This window comes from Brachyhypopomus gauderio, chromosome 4, assembly GCF_052324685.1.
Source record: "Brachyhypopomus gauderio isolate BG-103 chromosome 4, BGAUD_0.2, whole genome shotgun sequence".
Lineage (NCBI taxonomy): Eukaryota > Metazoa > Chordata > Actinopteri > Gymnotiformes > Hypopomidae > Brachyhypopomus > Brachyhypopomus gauderio.
This window is the reverse complement of record NC_135214.1, coordinates 27,905,229-27,918,715: the sequence shown is the minus strand read 5'-3', so window position 1 is coordinate 27,918,715 and position 13,487 is coordinate 27,905,229. Positions and strand designations below refer to the sequence as shown.

General features: G+C 38.3%; 2 protein-coding genes across 2 annotated transcripts; both read right to left on the bottom strand.

Moving 5' to 3' along the window:
• Positions 1-207: 207 nt before the first annotated feature.
• On the bottom strand, positions 208-7,235 carry plpp1b (phospholipid phosphatase 1b). The gene is made up of 6 exons (XM_077003532.1): positions 6,936-7,235; positions 5,560-5,711; positions 2,220-2,491; positions 2,031-2,088; positions 1,715-1,891; positions 208-1,520 (listed from the first exon to the last, which is right to left on the bottom strand). The coding sequence occupies exons 1-6, from the start codon at positions 6,991-6,993 to the stop codon at positions 1,404-1,406; spliced, it is 834 nt and encodes a 277-aa protein (XP_076859647.1). The 5' UTR covers positions 6,994-7,235; the 3' UTR covers positions 208-1,403.
• A 1,205-nt stretch (positions 7,236-8,440) lies between these two features.
• csgalnact1b (chondroitin sulfate N-acetylgalactosaminyltransferase 1b) lies at positions 8,441-13,270 on the bottom strand. Its single transcript, XM_077003531.1, has 8 exons — positions 13,133-13,270; positions 11,649-12,471; positions 11,345-11,561; positions 9,913-10,014; positions 9,619-9,797; positions 9,356-9,447; positions 9,158-9,239; positions 8,441-8,916 (listed from the first exon to the last, which is right to left on the bottom strand). The coding sequence occupies exons 2-8, from the start codon at positions 12,250-12,252 to the stop codon at positions 8,618-8,620; spliced, it is 1,575 nt and encodes a 524-aa protein (XP_076859646.1). The 5' UTR covers positions 12,253-12,471; positions 13,133-13,270; the 3' UTR covers positions 8,441-8,617.
• Positions 13,271-13,487: the final 217 nt, after the last annotated feature.

Genomic DNA, 13,487 nt, shown 5'->3' with positions numbered 1-13,487 from the left:
TAATTATTGTTATTTTCTGAGGTAAAGCCATAATCATCAACATTAACAGAAATAAAACCATTGATCATTCTGTAATGAATCTATATATGTGCTTCACTTTTTGTATTGAATTCCTGAAATGAATTGACTTAATTTATTATTCTATATAATAAATAATATTCTAATTTATTGAGACGCACCTGTAGACTGAGGGCACTTTCCACTCACACTCTGTAATAGTGCTTTTGTATCACATGCTTTTGGTTTATTACAGCAGACAAAAAAATTTGAAAAAATGTTGATACCAGTCTATAGTTGGAAAGCCATGTTAATGAGACATACACTTTTGATGACAGTTTAACAGTTTTAAACTGTTACGAGTGCATATGAAATATAAATAATATAAAATATATACAAACTTTGCTGAAACTATCCAGACCCACTCTTCACTCAATCCTCATTTGAACTAGCGACTTTTAAACCATCTTCTCTCACTTACTCAGATTCCTTATCCAAGGCATACAACTGATAGCACGCATAAACTTGTCATGTTTGCAAATAAAAAAATAAATATATCACAAAGCATGTTCATCAAGGGTCTTAAGATATTAAAATTGAAGCATGTTAAGGGCACACAGCATTAATACATCCAGTGCCACTGATGTGATGCCTCATTGTTTGAGATATGTTGAATATATGTGAACAGCATTATGAACAGCATTTTACAATATGTAATACAAGTTGTATTAACTCCAAACGGAACAAAGAAAACCAACATTACCTACATCTACATAACATTTAAAAGCAACACAATTCATTATATTCTTGTACTTGTTCCATGCACAAAATTCAAGATTTTGCAGGAAACAGCTATGCTTGCTTATTCTCCCAGCAGTCGTGACCATGAAACTTTTTTTTCATTTTGTGTGACATTTTACATTTAATGTAAAACAGATGTTAAAATAACGCACGGACGTAATTTTTGGGGGGGGGGGGGATGGGACGGGGGGGACATGTCCCCCCCACATTTCAAAAGCCGGTTTTGGTCCCCCCCAGTTTTTACAGTTAAAACCAAATATTTAAATAGCGACGAATCCATGCCCCCCCCCCCCCCCACTTTTGAAATCAAAATTACGTCCATGAAATAACGAAAAGTGTACAAATAGTATAAATTATCAATAGTAAACAAAACACTAACTAAAATCATTTTTCATCGGATGGTTCATTGCATTTCATGAGGCTGTAGAATCAGAAGGAGTTGCGGCTGCTGTTTACGCTACAGAAGCCGTACTGAGTTGGATGAGGAGATCTGGCACATGTAAAGACTGGCAGACTGGCAGCTACAGTGTCCACTCCAGAAGCAGGTTGCTTGGAGAAGGTCGTCCTCCAGTTTAGGCTACTGAATATTTTTGATTTTTCAGTAATCACTCAGTACTCCCATAGTTGTTAACGTTGCTTGTGGTCTCCTGTAAGGTTGTGTGAGAGATTTCTTCTTTATTCCTCCTAATATGCTCTTTGAAGAAATCTGACACACAGAACACCTATATCGGGATAGAAATGATTATATTAAAAACTCAAAATTTTGAGCATGTTATTAAAATGGGTATGACCAGTATTCTGTTTTTTTTTTATTATTAATAAGTCCAGAATGCTCAGGATTGTTGCTCTTGCAAATAACTCAATAAGCACAATAAGCACGGTAAATAACTCACAATAAACACTGCAAATAACTCACAATAAACACTGCCACTATGGCCCCCTGTATGAATCCCGTGAGAACATCACTCCAGTGGTGCTTGTAGTCGGAGATTCGGGACAGGCCCACATACAGAGACGCAGCGATGAGGAAGAACTGGAGCGTTGGGCGGAGCATTCGAGCCCATTCTACCTTCATTTTTGACTGCATATACAGCTTCAGAAAGTAAGATATTGCATTATTGGTGATCTGTTAGAATGGCAGTATTCTGGCAGATTTTGAGATTTGCCATCAAATGTAAAAGAAAAATAAATATCAACTGTATAGCTGTATAGTTATCCTAAGACATACTTACAGCAAGGAACAGCATACAGTACATAGAAAAGGATGCATGTCCAGAATAAAATGAAAGCCTATAAAAAGAATTGAAGTAGTTACTTTTCAGTTTGTGAGGATACTACCATGAGTTATAACTAGCTAACAATGGCGATTATATAAATTTCAGTAAAATAATGTTAAAATCAGCACATTCTGCAGTCCTTACCTTCCTTCGCTAACCAATGTCTTGTCTCCCGTACATGAGATGTTCGCAACATAACCAGCTTTACAGTCCACAAGACTCCAGTTGGGTTTGCATACAGTCAGGAAGTGTGGTCTCAACCGACCTATGGTGTACTTGGCGATGTCAGTTAGAGACTGGCTTACTGCTGCTCCAAACACAAAGGAACCCACTGCTTTATATATACATGCAATATAGTCACTAATGCAAGAAGATCTGGATCTGAGATATGTTGAAAGACTCTCTCCAGCAACAATCTGTAAAAGACACATTCATAGATGTTACATGTTTCATTTAGTCCATCAGATGCAAAGCAGATCAAACTTTACATGCAGGTATTATATTATTTATAAGATATTTTGCATTATTTTAAAGGAACACACTATCCAATAATTAATCAGTGAAGCAATATTCTAAATACCAACATAAGGAACTGCTACATTCATGCAGTATAATGAAGTTTTAATGTTAATGAAGTTACAATATAATGTATGATGTAATAATGAATGTGTATATTATTGAATTGGCCTGCCGTTGTGTCCCTAGATGTACATTTAATACACTTTCTCTTTAGTTAACATCATAAAGTTCAATGTTACAGTGTACAAAACAATCCTAGAGATCCCATTAGTCTTGTGTTTCACAGACATATTCCTAAGATGTCAGGATCCTGTATTGCATAAGAAGTTTTGTTCGCTGTTTTGTATGGATACTGCATTTTACAAGTACAGCTAAGCCTATTTCCTCAGTTCTTACAAATGTTCCTAAGATAATATTACATTTATTTTCAAATTATTGTCTTTCTACAGCTTTTGTCCAGGGATATATTGCACTATTGCATGTATTTACCTGGTGAACGTGTCTAAAGTAATTAAATCCCAAAGTATGCATCTCATTTATAAGCTTGGTTCAAATGTGTTTTTCAAAAACACAAAATCTTGGCTTTACAATTATGAATCCTAAAAGCAGCTCATTAAACCAACAACTCATTCTGTTAAAGACCTCCAGCACTTCTTAGGGTTTGCTATTTTTTTTCCATTGTTTCATCTAAACTGACATAACCCACACAACCCTGTTAAAGTGACCACAGCACCTGACCAGACTTTCACAAAACTCAACGTTTACTCAAAGCTTTACCTCAACTCGCATCATGTTAAAGCAAACTGAACACTCCATTCATTGTCAAAGTCGAGGTGAAGTTAAGAGTCTGAGCTAAAGCTATTTATTTATTTTATCTTTAGCAAGAAACAGAGCCCTGCTGCCACGAACAGAGAGATGCTGGCTATCAGACTGGGACTAGAACTAGAGCTCGAGGGTGTGCAACATCCCTTCTTGACTTTATCTGATCAAAAGGACATGGAATATCTCAAGACCACTAAATCTGAGACATGCTAGATGGTCTCTATCTTTTACATGCTTCCAGTTTTTTAGCACAGACATGGCACAATGAATGCATATGTGATCTCCTGCATTCATGAGAAGGATAAGGATGCCTCTCAACTTGAACCGGTCTTCCAATTTTACACTGTTTTCCATTTTTATGGGCTACCACAAGATGAAACATCTGATAGAAATCCCTAATTAGCCTCTCCTCAGCCTTCATTCTCAGAAAGGCTATACTAAGAGTTGGATCACTTCCTACACCAGTTCTGTACACATTACCAGCATGACTGACACTGCTTTCTGCCCTGGACAGAATATTCCCAGATTTCTTTCATTAATTGCTGTGACTGACCCCATTCCAGTAGGCTATCAGCCTTCTATGTTCCCAATGGGATCTACGGCCTACTGAGCTCCCTTAAGTGAAAAACTGGCATTGCTGCAGCACACAGGTCTGGGAGGTGTCCCACATACAGCTTCAATGAGCCGTGCACACATAGCAGCAATATGCCAATTGATGGTGTAGACCCACTCCTCTGTTTCATCCAGGTCAGCGAGTCTGGTTGTCAATACACGTTTTCTGTCACTGCCTGCCATGCAGGAAACTGTCTCCCAGGTATGCCGGCCCATATAAAGTACTAAGGCATACTAATCCTGTTACCTTTCTCCTCCAGATCCCACTGGTGTGTTCCATGTTAGCCCCCTAAAACATGTCCACTACAGTCCATCTACCCTAAACCCAGTTACGACTACACCTCCTCCCCCCTGGACACCAGCAGCAGAGATGTTCACGGGTCCTGAACGTCTCCCATGGTTCGAGTCAACTGTCACAGATAAGTCAAGTCTCGAGTCTCTTAGACGCAAGTCTGAGTGGAAGTCTTACATCTCTGGATAAGAGCACGAGTTGAGTCTCAAGAACACATGAACAATAAAAATATATTGTTGCTGGTAGTATAAACTAATGTACATCCTCAACCGCACAGGCCAGGAACAATGCCTGAAAACTAATGTTACATTTATGCTTGTGTGCAAACTATTGTTAGCCAACAACAAAATGAAAAGAAGACAATGGAGCATGTAGCTAGAAAAGCTGCAAAGAAAAGCCATGTAGATACTACAAAAGTATTTATCACCTATCTAGCTGGCTATCTAGTTACTGGTAATCCAGCATGCTTGCTGTCCATACCAACCTTTCAGTGTGTATTAAAATTATTCAGATTTATTAAAGTCAGAGTCAAGCTGTGAGTCCTTCCAAATATGTCAAAAGTGCAACTCGAGTTCAAGTTGCTGACCCGAGTTCAGTTCACAGGTGGGGTACTTTGTCAACAGGGACAAATCACTTATCGGTGCTTTCCAAAAGGCACATCAGGACCCAACAGCCCCTTGGCCTCAGGGCTGGTGGGCATGTCTAGTGACATCCCTTTGAGAACTGGTTCTGTCAAACCACTGAGCAACTTTCGAACAGTCAATCATCATTATGTGGCCAAAAATACCCACAGTGATCAGCCTCGCTGGAATGCTAACTCCATGCACATAAAGTCTCTTGATTACCCTCCTATATAAACTCCAGTTTTCTTCTCCTTCATGGTGAAGTATTGTTTACTTTCTGCATAATATATAGTTTATTATACAGAGTGTTTTTTCACTTGATTTTTGGTTTTGGGTACGTGATTTGCTCTGTGATTTGGGTTGTGATCTGCTCTACGTCTTTTGGTTTTGACTCTAGCTTGACTACCCTGGTTTTTACTTTCAGACTGTGGCTTTTTGTCCTGTTACCTTCTCTATGAAAACTCCCCTACCATACAGTTCACTGTTTCTATTCTAAGCAGCTACCGCTTAACATCATAACATCAGTATTGGCATCGACCCAATATTGGACACATGAACAAGTAAAGTCTTCTCTGTGCCTGCTACAGACACTATGTGTAAAAAAAAGAATACTTACAACAAATAATGCAAATGGAATCATTATTCCCATTAACAACTGATAGGATATAGTATCTTTTTTGTAGGGATACTTGATGGTGTCATCACTGCAGAAAAATCCAGTTTTGAACGGATTATGTTGAAGATTTAGTATGGCAAATGGAAGTCCAGCTGAGAAAAAAAAAAAGTGCCACAATGGATTACCACAACTGGGACAGTGTTTTAACAGAATAGATAACCACTGAGTGCAGAAGCAGACTATCACATTATAGGTCTTTGTCTGAATGAATAAGCACTGGGACCATGCACCACCAAGTGCAACTTTTACATGTGACTGTTGAAACAACAGAGCAGAATGTTAGCCAAGTGTTGCTGAAATAAACCACGGCTCACAATACCTTGGTTGTTTTCATGAGAAATATCTTGTTTGCAACACAGTAGTTGCTCCAAGTAAACTATTTTACCTCCTATTTATTAGCCAAAATTTAAATAAAATGTAATTAGGAAATCACATTTTTCAAACCCACACCACTTGTGGGAAATGTTATATTTGAATGTGATTACACGTGCTTTTATGGTAGATGCCCCATTTGATAATGAAGTTAAATTTGGAGCCATAATCAAGACATAATCACTATATTAAAACTTGAAAACATGAACAAAATGCAAATGTCTGTCTTTAATTTTGAGGGAAGTTATGTCACTTCCCATTTTCAGCACAGCAGATAATTCACATGATTTTACACATAGCTGCATGTAGCCTACATGTCTAATATTCATGTCCACACGAATTAAGAGATTAGGCTACACATCCTACTTCAGATTATAGGCTACATAGCGATGGCCGCGTAATCTCTAAATAGCATATCAATCTATATGGAAAAATACTTTTTGAATCTGTGGTTGAGTTGAATAGATTACATACAAATGTTACACAAAGTGTCCTGTATTCTGGTCTTATACTCTGAACGGGGATGCCTCACTACGTTGTGTTTTTGTTCCCTAAGTCTGTGGGTAAAGGTTCCTAATTTATTTCCATTTGCAAATTAGAATCCATGTTCTAGCTATGTTATGTGCAAATGTATGGTTCAGAAAACGGACTTTAAAAAGTCATTTTTCTGAGTGATGCAAAAATTAGCACTAGTATGTTTTAAGGTTATTGTTCTTATATGAGACGGAAATGAATGACGAGGCTCTATACTTTTGCAAGACGTTTCTAGCAACATTGTTACCCAACTGTCGTATAGTGTGTGTACTAAAACTTGTAGTACAACTTTTTAGCTTTTCTCACTGGGTATTTTAGTAAGTTTTCCAAATTCCAAAACAACGACGGGGATGTTAAATGGTAGGATGAAGCTGAACAGGTAATCGTAGGATAAAATATAAACGTCTTACCAAGGACAACGCAGGTGACGTCCAGAATAATGAAGAATATCCCTTCTATTTCAAACATTTTGGTGTTCTAAGCACTTCTTGTTCCTTTTGCAGCTATAACCTTTACCCGCGACACGCACTAGCTAAACTACGATGTTTATCTAAAACACGCACGATTACGTTAGACCGTTCCTGTGATTTACATGCCCTCAACAAATGGACTCTCCGTAATGGTTCCGAAATACACGGAAATCGTCCGACACTACCGTTATCCAGTTACTTAACATCGCACGACTGTAAAGGCAACCCCTCACTGAGTCAATCTTTTACGCTCCTCCCCGCTGAGCAGTAAAGTCCCTGGTCATAATCTTCACGACGAAGTTACGTAATTGATCTTGAGTTTATGAGAATGACTAAACTAAGAAGAAACTTTACACATTGCAAATGCAGTCTATAAATACTTTCCTATTTAATGCGTTACTAAGTCGTCACGACCAAGATAAACTATTGGACATTCAAACAGATGCTATGCAACTATGAAGGGCCCAAAAAGGTCCCGCGTGTGTATATGTGTGTGTAGTATAATAGTATCTGTTTTATTAGTGCCATAAGTCAGCACCAAAGGAATTCTTGTTGTCTCAGTATATTGTAGGTCACTGAGTCCACTCTATGTAGAGTTACAACACGAACAAAAGCAGCAACTATGATTTCATTAGGAAAACCACAGTTTTCCAGTTTTTTTACTTTTCTGGAGGATGCTGCTTTTGCTCATGTTTTACCTGTTCAGAGTGGACGCCCTGATATTCTTAAACACTCCTCCAGCATGATGTACAGGCTTCATCCCTTTTTAAGGATCATCCACTAATCTCTTATAGACAAGACAAGAACATTAAACACATGCTCATCAAGAATTATTTAATTAACCATTCAGATTCCATCTGTGTTACAGTAGCCTGCAACGGATCTAGATGTGCAACGTGCAAATTTATTAACACGACCACTAAAATAACTGGCACAAAAGGATCAATTGTTATCACTCATTCATCCTCATGCACCACAGCAGGAGTTGTCTATTGCATTTCTTGCAAGAGCAAGATTGAGCATTACATTGGAAAAAAAAAAAGACAAGACTCCATATGTCATTTCCAGTGTCAAGGCATTTTAATACTAATGGACACTGTATTAATGACATATCTATTTGCATAGCCAATTGTTCCTTTGGCAGCAATGAAATTTGGAAATTCAAAGACAAAGAACTGATCTTCACTATTGAAACTTTAGAACACCATGGAATGAATATGATGATTTAAACATCAACGTCTTCACATATATACTGGTTCCTCCTATTGACTCAGAAGCGTGATATCTATATATCTATGGTTTATATATATATATATATATATATATATATATATATATATATATATATATATATATATATATATATATATATATATATATATATATATAGAGAGAGAGAGAGAGAGAGAGAGAGAGAGAGAGAGAGAGAGAGAGATGTACACAAAGTTGCCAGAGAAACACGATATTTTGGACAGAGGAAGAAAGAGGAGCCAGTTTGTATATGAAACAGTTGATATTTTTATCTGTCAGGTCAGTTCTTACATAATGACATTACATTAAATCACAAACAAAATCAGCATCTCAGAAGTTTATAACAGAACAAAACAGAATTAGCATTTTATTCATGTGCCTGTAATATTATCCACATTGTCACGTTGTTTGTATTTGTTCAGATGATTCTCTATTTCTTGGTGAAAAAATAATTCACCCATTTGGCTGTGGGAGGCTTCATTTATAACTTTAGACTGCATGCACATATTAAACGACTCTGTTGATGAATCACCTGTACAGAGTTTCTTATGCCACTTATAAAGAAGTCCTCTTGAAGGTGCACGCACTACCATGAGATTGCTGTGCAAGTATTTTCTGTATAGGTGTAGGTCTTCTCTTCCCCTGGATTTTATGTTCAAGCCAAAACCTCCTTTTGAAAGAGGGGTAGGGGATAGGCAGACAAAGAGTCTGAATCAATTAGATACTAACATTTATTCTGCTATTTAAAAAATTGTATAATGATAAAAATTTAATATTCATCAAATTATGGAGCAAATTGATAAAATAATTTATGAACAGTGCAATCATATTACTGTTTAATCAATTTAAAATATTTTCTGTAGGTCCTTAGCAATTACAGACCATGGCAAGGAAAATCTTCTAATTATTACCTATGTTTATGAAATCTGACCTATACTGACATGTCAGTCCAAATCCAGAATCTTGCCAGAATCCTGTGTTTTTATTAATCACCTGTTAAGGCCAAATCAAAATTAAGACAGAAATATACAGAACCACCAACACTTGGCTTATTTCTGAAATTTTAGGTATTTTGATTATTTTTAATTATTATTTTTAAATGTTCTCACCAGTTGTTTTTCAATAGGAGGTTTAGTATGTTCACTATAGATTACATCTGGGTTGTACTGGCTAAATGGTATGGGGTAGAATACTCTTTTACCTGTAAAAAAATTACCATATGTCAGCTGTACTATAAAGACACTCATTTGCTTAAGATATGATTCAGAACAGTTTTAGTGTGGAACCCTGCTCAGACAACAGACAGAAAACACTGTCCAACACTACAAGTACATATTTAATACGGTTTAATGTTGTCCTTTCAGTTTCTTACCAGGTTTTGCGTTCATACGGCAGGAGTACAGAAACTCTGCAGTAAAGTGGACATGTACATCACAGAAAAAAAGGAGGACGGTGGTATTCTTGCAGGCCTGGGCAGCCACATTTAAACCCCTCCCTCTAGAAAACCGCTCACTTACAGAGATTAATGTAAATGTCTCAGGCCTCATTGTGCTGTTTGACAGACAGAATTAAACATTTTAGTAATCTTGTGTAAAATTTGTTCAATAAAATGATATCATATCATATTGTGTGTGTAAATTGGTTTTGTTCAAAGAGTGTCTGCTACCTTGCAGTGGAGTCTATAATTCCTCTGACCTCATCCAGCTTTTCAGTTCCAAAACACACCACTGTAACACGAAGGCTTTCATTTTGTTCACTGTAAATTTCCCTGTGACAAAAGCAGATATTAAACATGACACACTGGGTTAGTCAGTCAAGCACACTGAGCATATATGTATTTGTATATCACTTCTGAATGTAAAAATACACTATATTACCAAAAGTATTCGCTCACCTTCCTTGACTCACATATGAGCTTAAGTGACATCCCATTCCTAATCCATAGGGTTCAATATGACATTGGTCCACCCTTTGCAGCTAGAACAGCTTCAACTCTTCTGTGAATGCTGTCCACAAGGTTTAGGAGTGTGTTTGTGGGGATTTTTGACCATTCTTCCAGAAGCACATTTGTGAGGTCACATACTGATGTTGGACGAGAAGGCCTGGCTCTCGGTCTCCGCTCTAATTCATCCCAAAGGTGTTCTATCAGGTTGAGGTCAGGACACTGTGCAGGCCAGTCAAGTTCATACACACCAGACACTGCCATCTATGTCTTTATGGACCTTGCTTTGTGCCCTGGTGCACAGTCATGTTGGAAGAGGAAGGAGCCAGCTCCAAACTGTTGGGAGTATGGAATTGTCCAAAATGTCTTGGTATGCTGAAGCATTCAGAGTTCCTTTCACTGGAACTAAGGGGCCATGCCCAGCTCCTGAAAAACAACCTCACACCATAATTCCCTCTCCACCAAACTTTACACTTGGCACAGTGCAGTCAGACAAGTACTGTTCTCCTGGCAACCGCCAAACCCAGACTCATACATCAGACTGCCAGATGGAGAAGTGCGATTCGTCACTCCAGAGAGCGCTCCTCCACTGCTCTAGAGTCCAGACCACTGCATTCGACTCTTTGCACTTGGTGATGTATGTCTTGGATGCAGCTACTTGACCATAAAAACCCATTCCCCGAAGCTCTCTGTACACTGTTCTTGAGCTAATCTGAAGGCCACATGAAGTTTGAATGTCTGTAGTGACTGATTCTGCAGAAAGTTGGCGACCTCTTTGCACTATGCATTTCAGCATCTGCTGACCCTGCTCTGTCAGTTGATGTCATTCCCAAACACTTCTATTTTCTTATAATACAGCTGACCTTTGACTGTGAAATATTTAGGTGCAAGGACATTTCATGACTGGATTTGTTGCACAGGTGGCATCCTATCACAGATCCACGCTGGAATTCACTGAGCTCCTGAGAGCGACCCATTCTTTCACAAATATTTGTACAGTCTGCATGCCTAGGTGCTTCATTTTATACACCTGTGGCCATGGAAGTGATTGGATCATTTGGATGGGTGAGCGAATACTTTTGACAATATAGTGTATCTGGCTTAACAAAAAATTACAGCACACAAATTTGGAAAGAACTTTTAAATGAAAGCTCACCTGAAGTTGTGCATAAATTGTCTAAATATGTCCACCTCTTTGGCCAATGGCACAATTATATTTATCAGTATTTTCGATGTATCAATTACTTCCTCCTTCACCTTCATCAAGGGTGCAAATGGACGAAAGAACACCAGCCTTCTGAAGTCCAGGGAGGTGTTATCTCTGAAGGCAAGATCATACACGCTTCCTTTATCCCGTTCTGTGCGGAAAATTCCTAGAACAATTCAAATGAAAAAAAAAATGTCTAGTTCATTTTCAGTTTGGCCATTTTCAAAATGCCAAATGATAAAAACAATCTCACCCTCTATGAAATCTCGTGGAGAGTATATCCTGCGGTACTGAGGATCATCTCTGTCTCGAGGACCGTTAAGGAAGTGCAGGGCTACTTCTAGCACCCCACCCAGGTCCTGGCGAAGGGCCTTTTTCACAGGTTGCCGACTGAGCCCGGTTTCTAGCTGATAGACCCTTTGAAGGGTAAAGCTCTCAAATGGAACAACAGCATACTCGTTTGGTAGATTTGTGCCTGCGTAGATTTCAGCACGTTGAAGCTGCCTGTGGAGGAACGTGTCAAGCTCTGAGTTACTCTTCTGCCCCAGTTCCTCCATTTCCAGTGGGGTTGTTTGTTTGAGAGACTGCTGCAGTTGCCTTGTCCTTTCACTGAGAGCCTTTTTCAACTGGAAGATCTGTTTTGCGAGGCTGGTAGTATAGTGGTGATATCGCTCATCATGCTCTTCAAGCAATGTCTGATACTTCATGTCATCCGCCGGCCCTTTGAACAAGATTGGGCGTTTCTGGTTTCTACGTGGTGTACAGGTGAGGAAGTATAGAAGGAGCACTAGACAGAACGTCACCATAAGCATAAGCCGCTTACGCGTCACCATGGCAATGAACCATCTCGTCAGCATGGCTCTGCTGAGTTTGATCAGGCTACTTTAAGAAATGCTAGTCTGGATAACTGCAGTAGATCAGTGATATTACTCCTAGCCGAGCTTAACATAAGATCTTTGTTCATTGGCTCAGATATAATTATTATTCATTCAACACATTTTAAATGAACATCTATGCTCGAGAATATGTCCTGATGCATCTCCAGGTTGCCTTTTTAAGGTTGTCTTCAGTCCATCCTTATCAATACCAAAAGTGAAAAAATAAATTAGTTGAGTGACATAGTGGCATTTCTTCCATTTACATATAAACACTTTGGTTACATAAATATGCTTATTACTGTGTCACTGTGATTAAACATCTATTTTTGTAATGTATACCGGCCTTGCATAATGTTATTTTATATATATTTATACTGAACAATAAATAAAGCAGTTAGATCAACTTGAGCTCAAGTTGGGGCAAAAAAAGATTTCAGTGCCAACAACTGGTCCATTCACACCAGCTTGTCCTGCAGGCTGACAATAATGGTGCAATTGTACTATAGTCATATATGCGTTTTTGCTATATACAGTACATATTTGTGATTACAGTTAAAGACATTATGCTGTATCATTTTCAGTGGTCATGAGTTTTTAACAAAATTCATCATGTTACATGCCAACATGAAACATTTTTTTCCCATAAGTTCAATTATTCAGTCCTAAATAAATGGTTTGATGACTTTGGGAGAGATGTTTACCAGAAATTACTTCACCATAAAAATGAGAAGCTACAACATCATTGCAGTATGTAGTGTTAAATTTGGAGTATAACTGATCATCATTAACAATTTGTAACACCGTTTCACCCGCACAAATACACCTTCCATCCACACACAGATTTTAACCATCTACTCACCATGCTCTCTGACAGTTCTTTAATGCCCTGCTAGACAGCATTTACTCCATCTTTACTACTGATCTGACAGGCTTGGTGCTCGTAGTAGCACTGCGTAAACGGCTTTCTTGTATGACTTTCTCCAAGCCTGGATCTGGGTTAATTTACTGTGTGGTATCCTTGGGGCCTCAAGAGCTCAGTGCATGCTCTGTTCTGACTTCTACGACCACACTCCTCCCTCCTGAACTATGAAAACAGAGCTGTTTTGTACATGAATGCCACATACCAACTTGACAGTCCTAACCTTGACCATGAAGACACAAATATATAACACAGGATGATTACCGGACAGTATTTCATTGAGGTTATAGACAGA

What these genes read in the sequence shown, in the direction of transcription:
- plpp1b (XM_077003532.1), bottom strand. Translation starts at nt 6,993, where the DNA reads ATGTTTGAAATAGAAGGGATATTCTTCATTATTCTGGACGTCACCTGC. An exon ending in CGTCACCTGCGTTGTCCTTG is followed by an intron (nt 5,712 to 6,935) that starts GTAAGACGTTTA and finishes TTTTTTTCTCAG; the next exon opens with CTGGACTTCCATTTGCCATA. An exon ending in ACATTGGTTAGCGAAGGAAG is followed by an intron (nt 2,089 to 2,219) that starts GTAAGGACTGCA and finishes TTCTTTTTATAG; the next exon opens with GCTTTCATTTTATTCTGGAC.
- csgalnact1b (XM_077003531.1), bottom strand. Translation starts at nt 12,252, where the DNA reads ATGCTGACGAGATGGTTCATTGCCATGGTGACGCGTAAGCGGCTTATG. An exon ending in ATTATAGACTCCACTGCAAG is followed by an intron (nt 9,798 to 9,912) that starts GTAGCAGACACT and finishes TCTGTCAAACAG; the next exon opens with CACAATGAGGCCTGAGACAT. An exon ending in CTCCTATTGAAAAACAACTG is followed by an intron (nt 9,240 to 9,355) that starts GTGAGAACATTT and finishes TGGCCTTAACAG; the next exon opens with GTGATTAATAAAAACACAGG.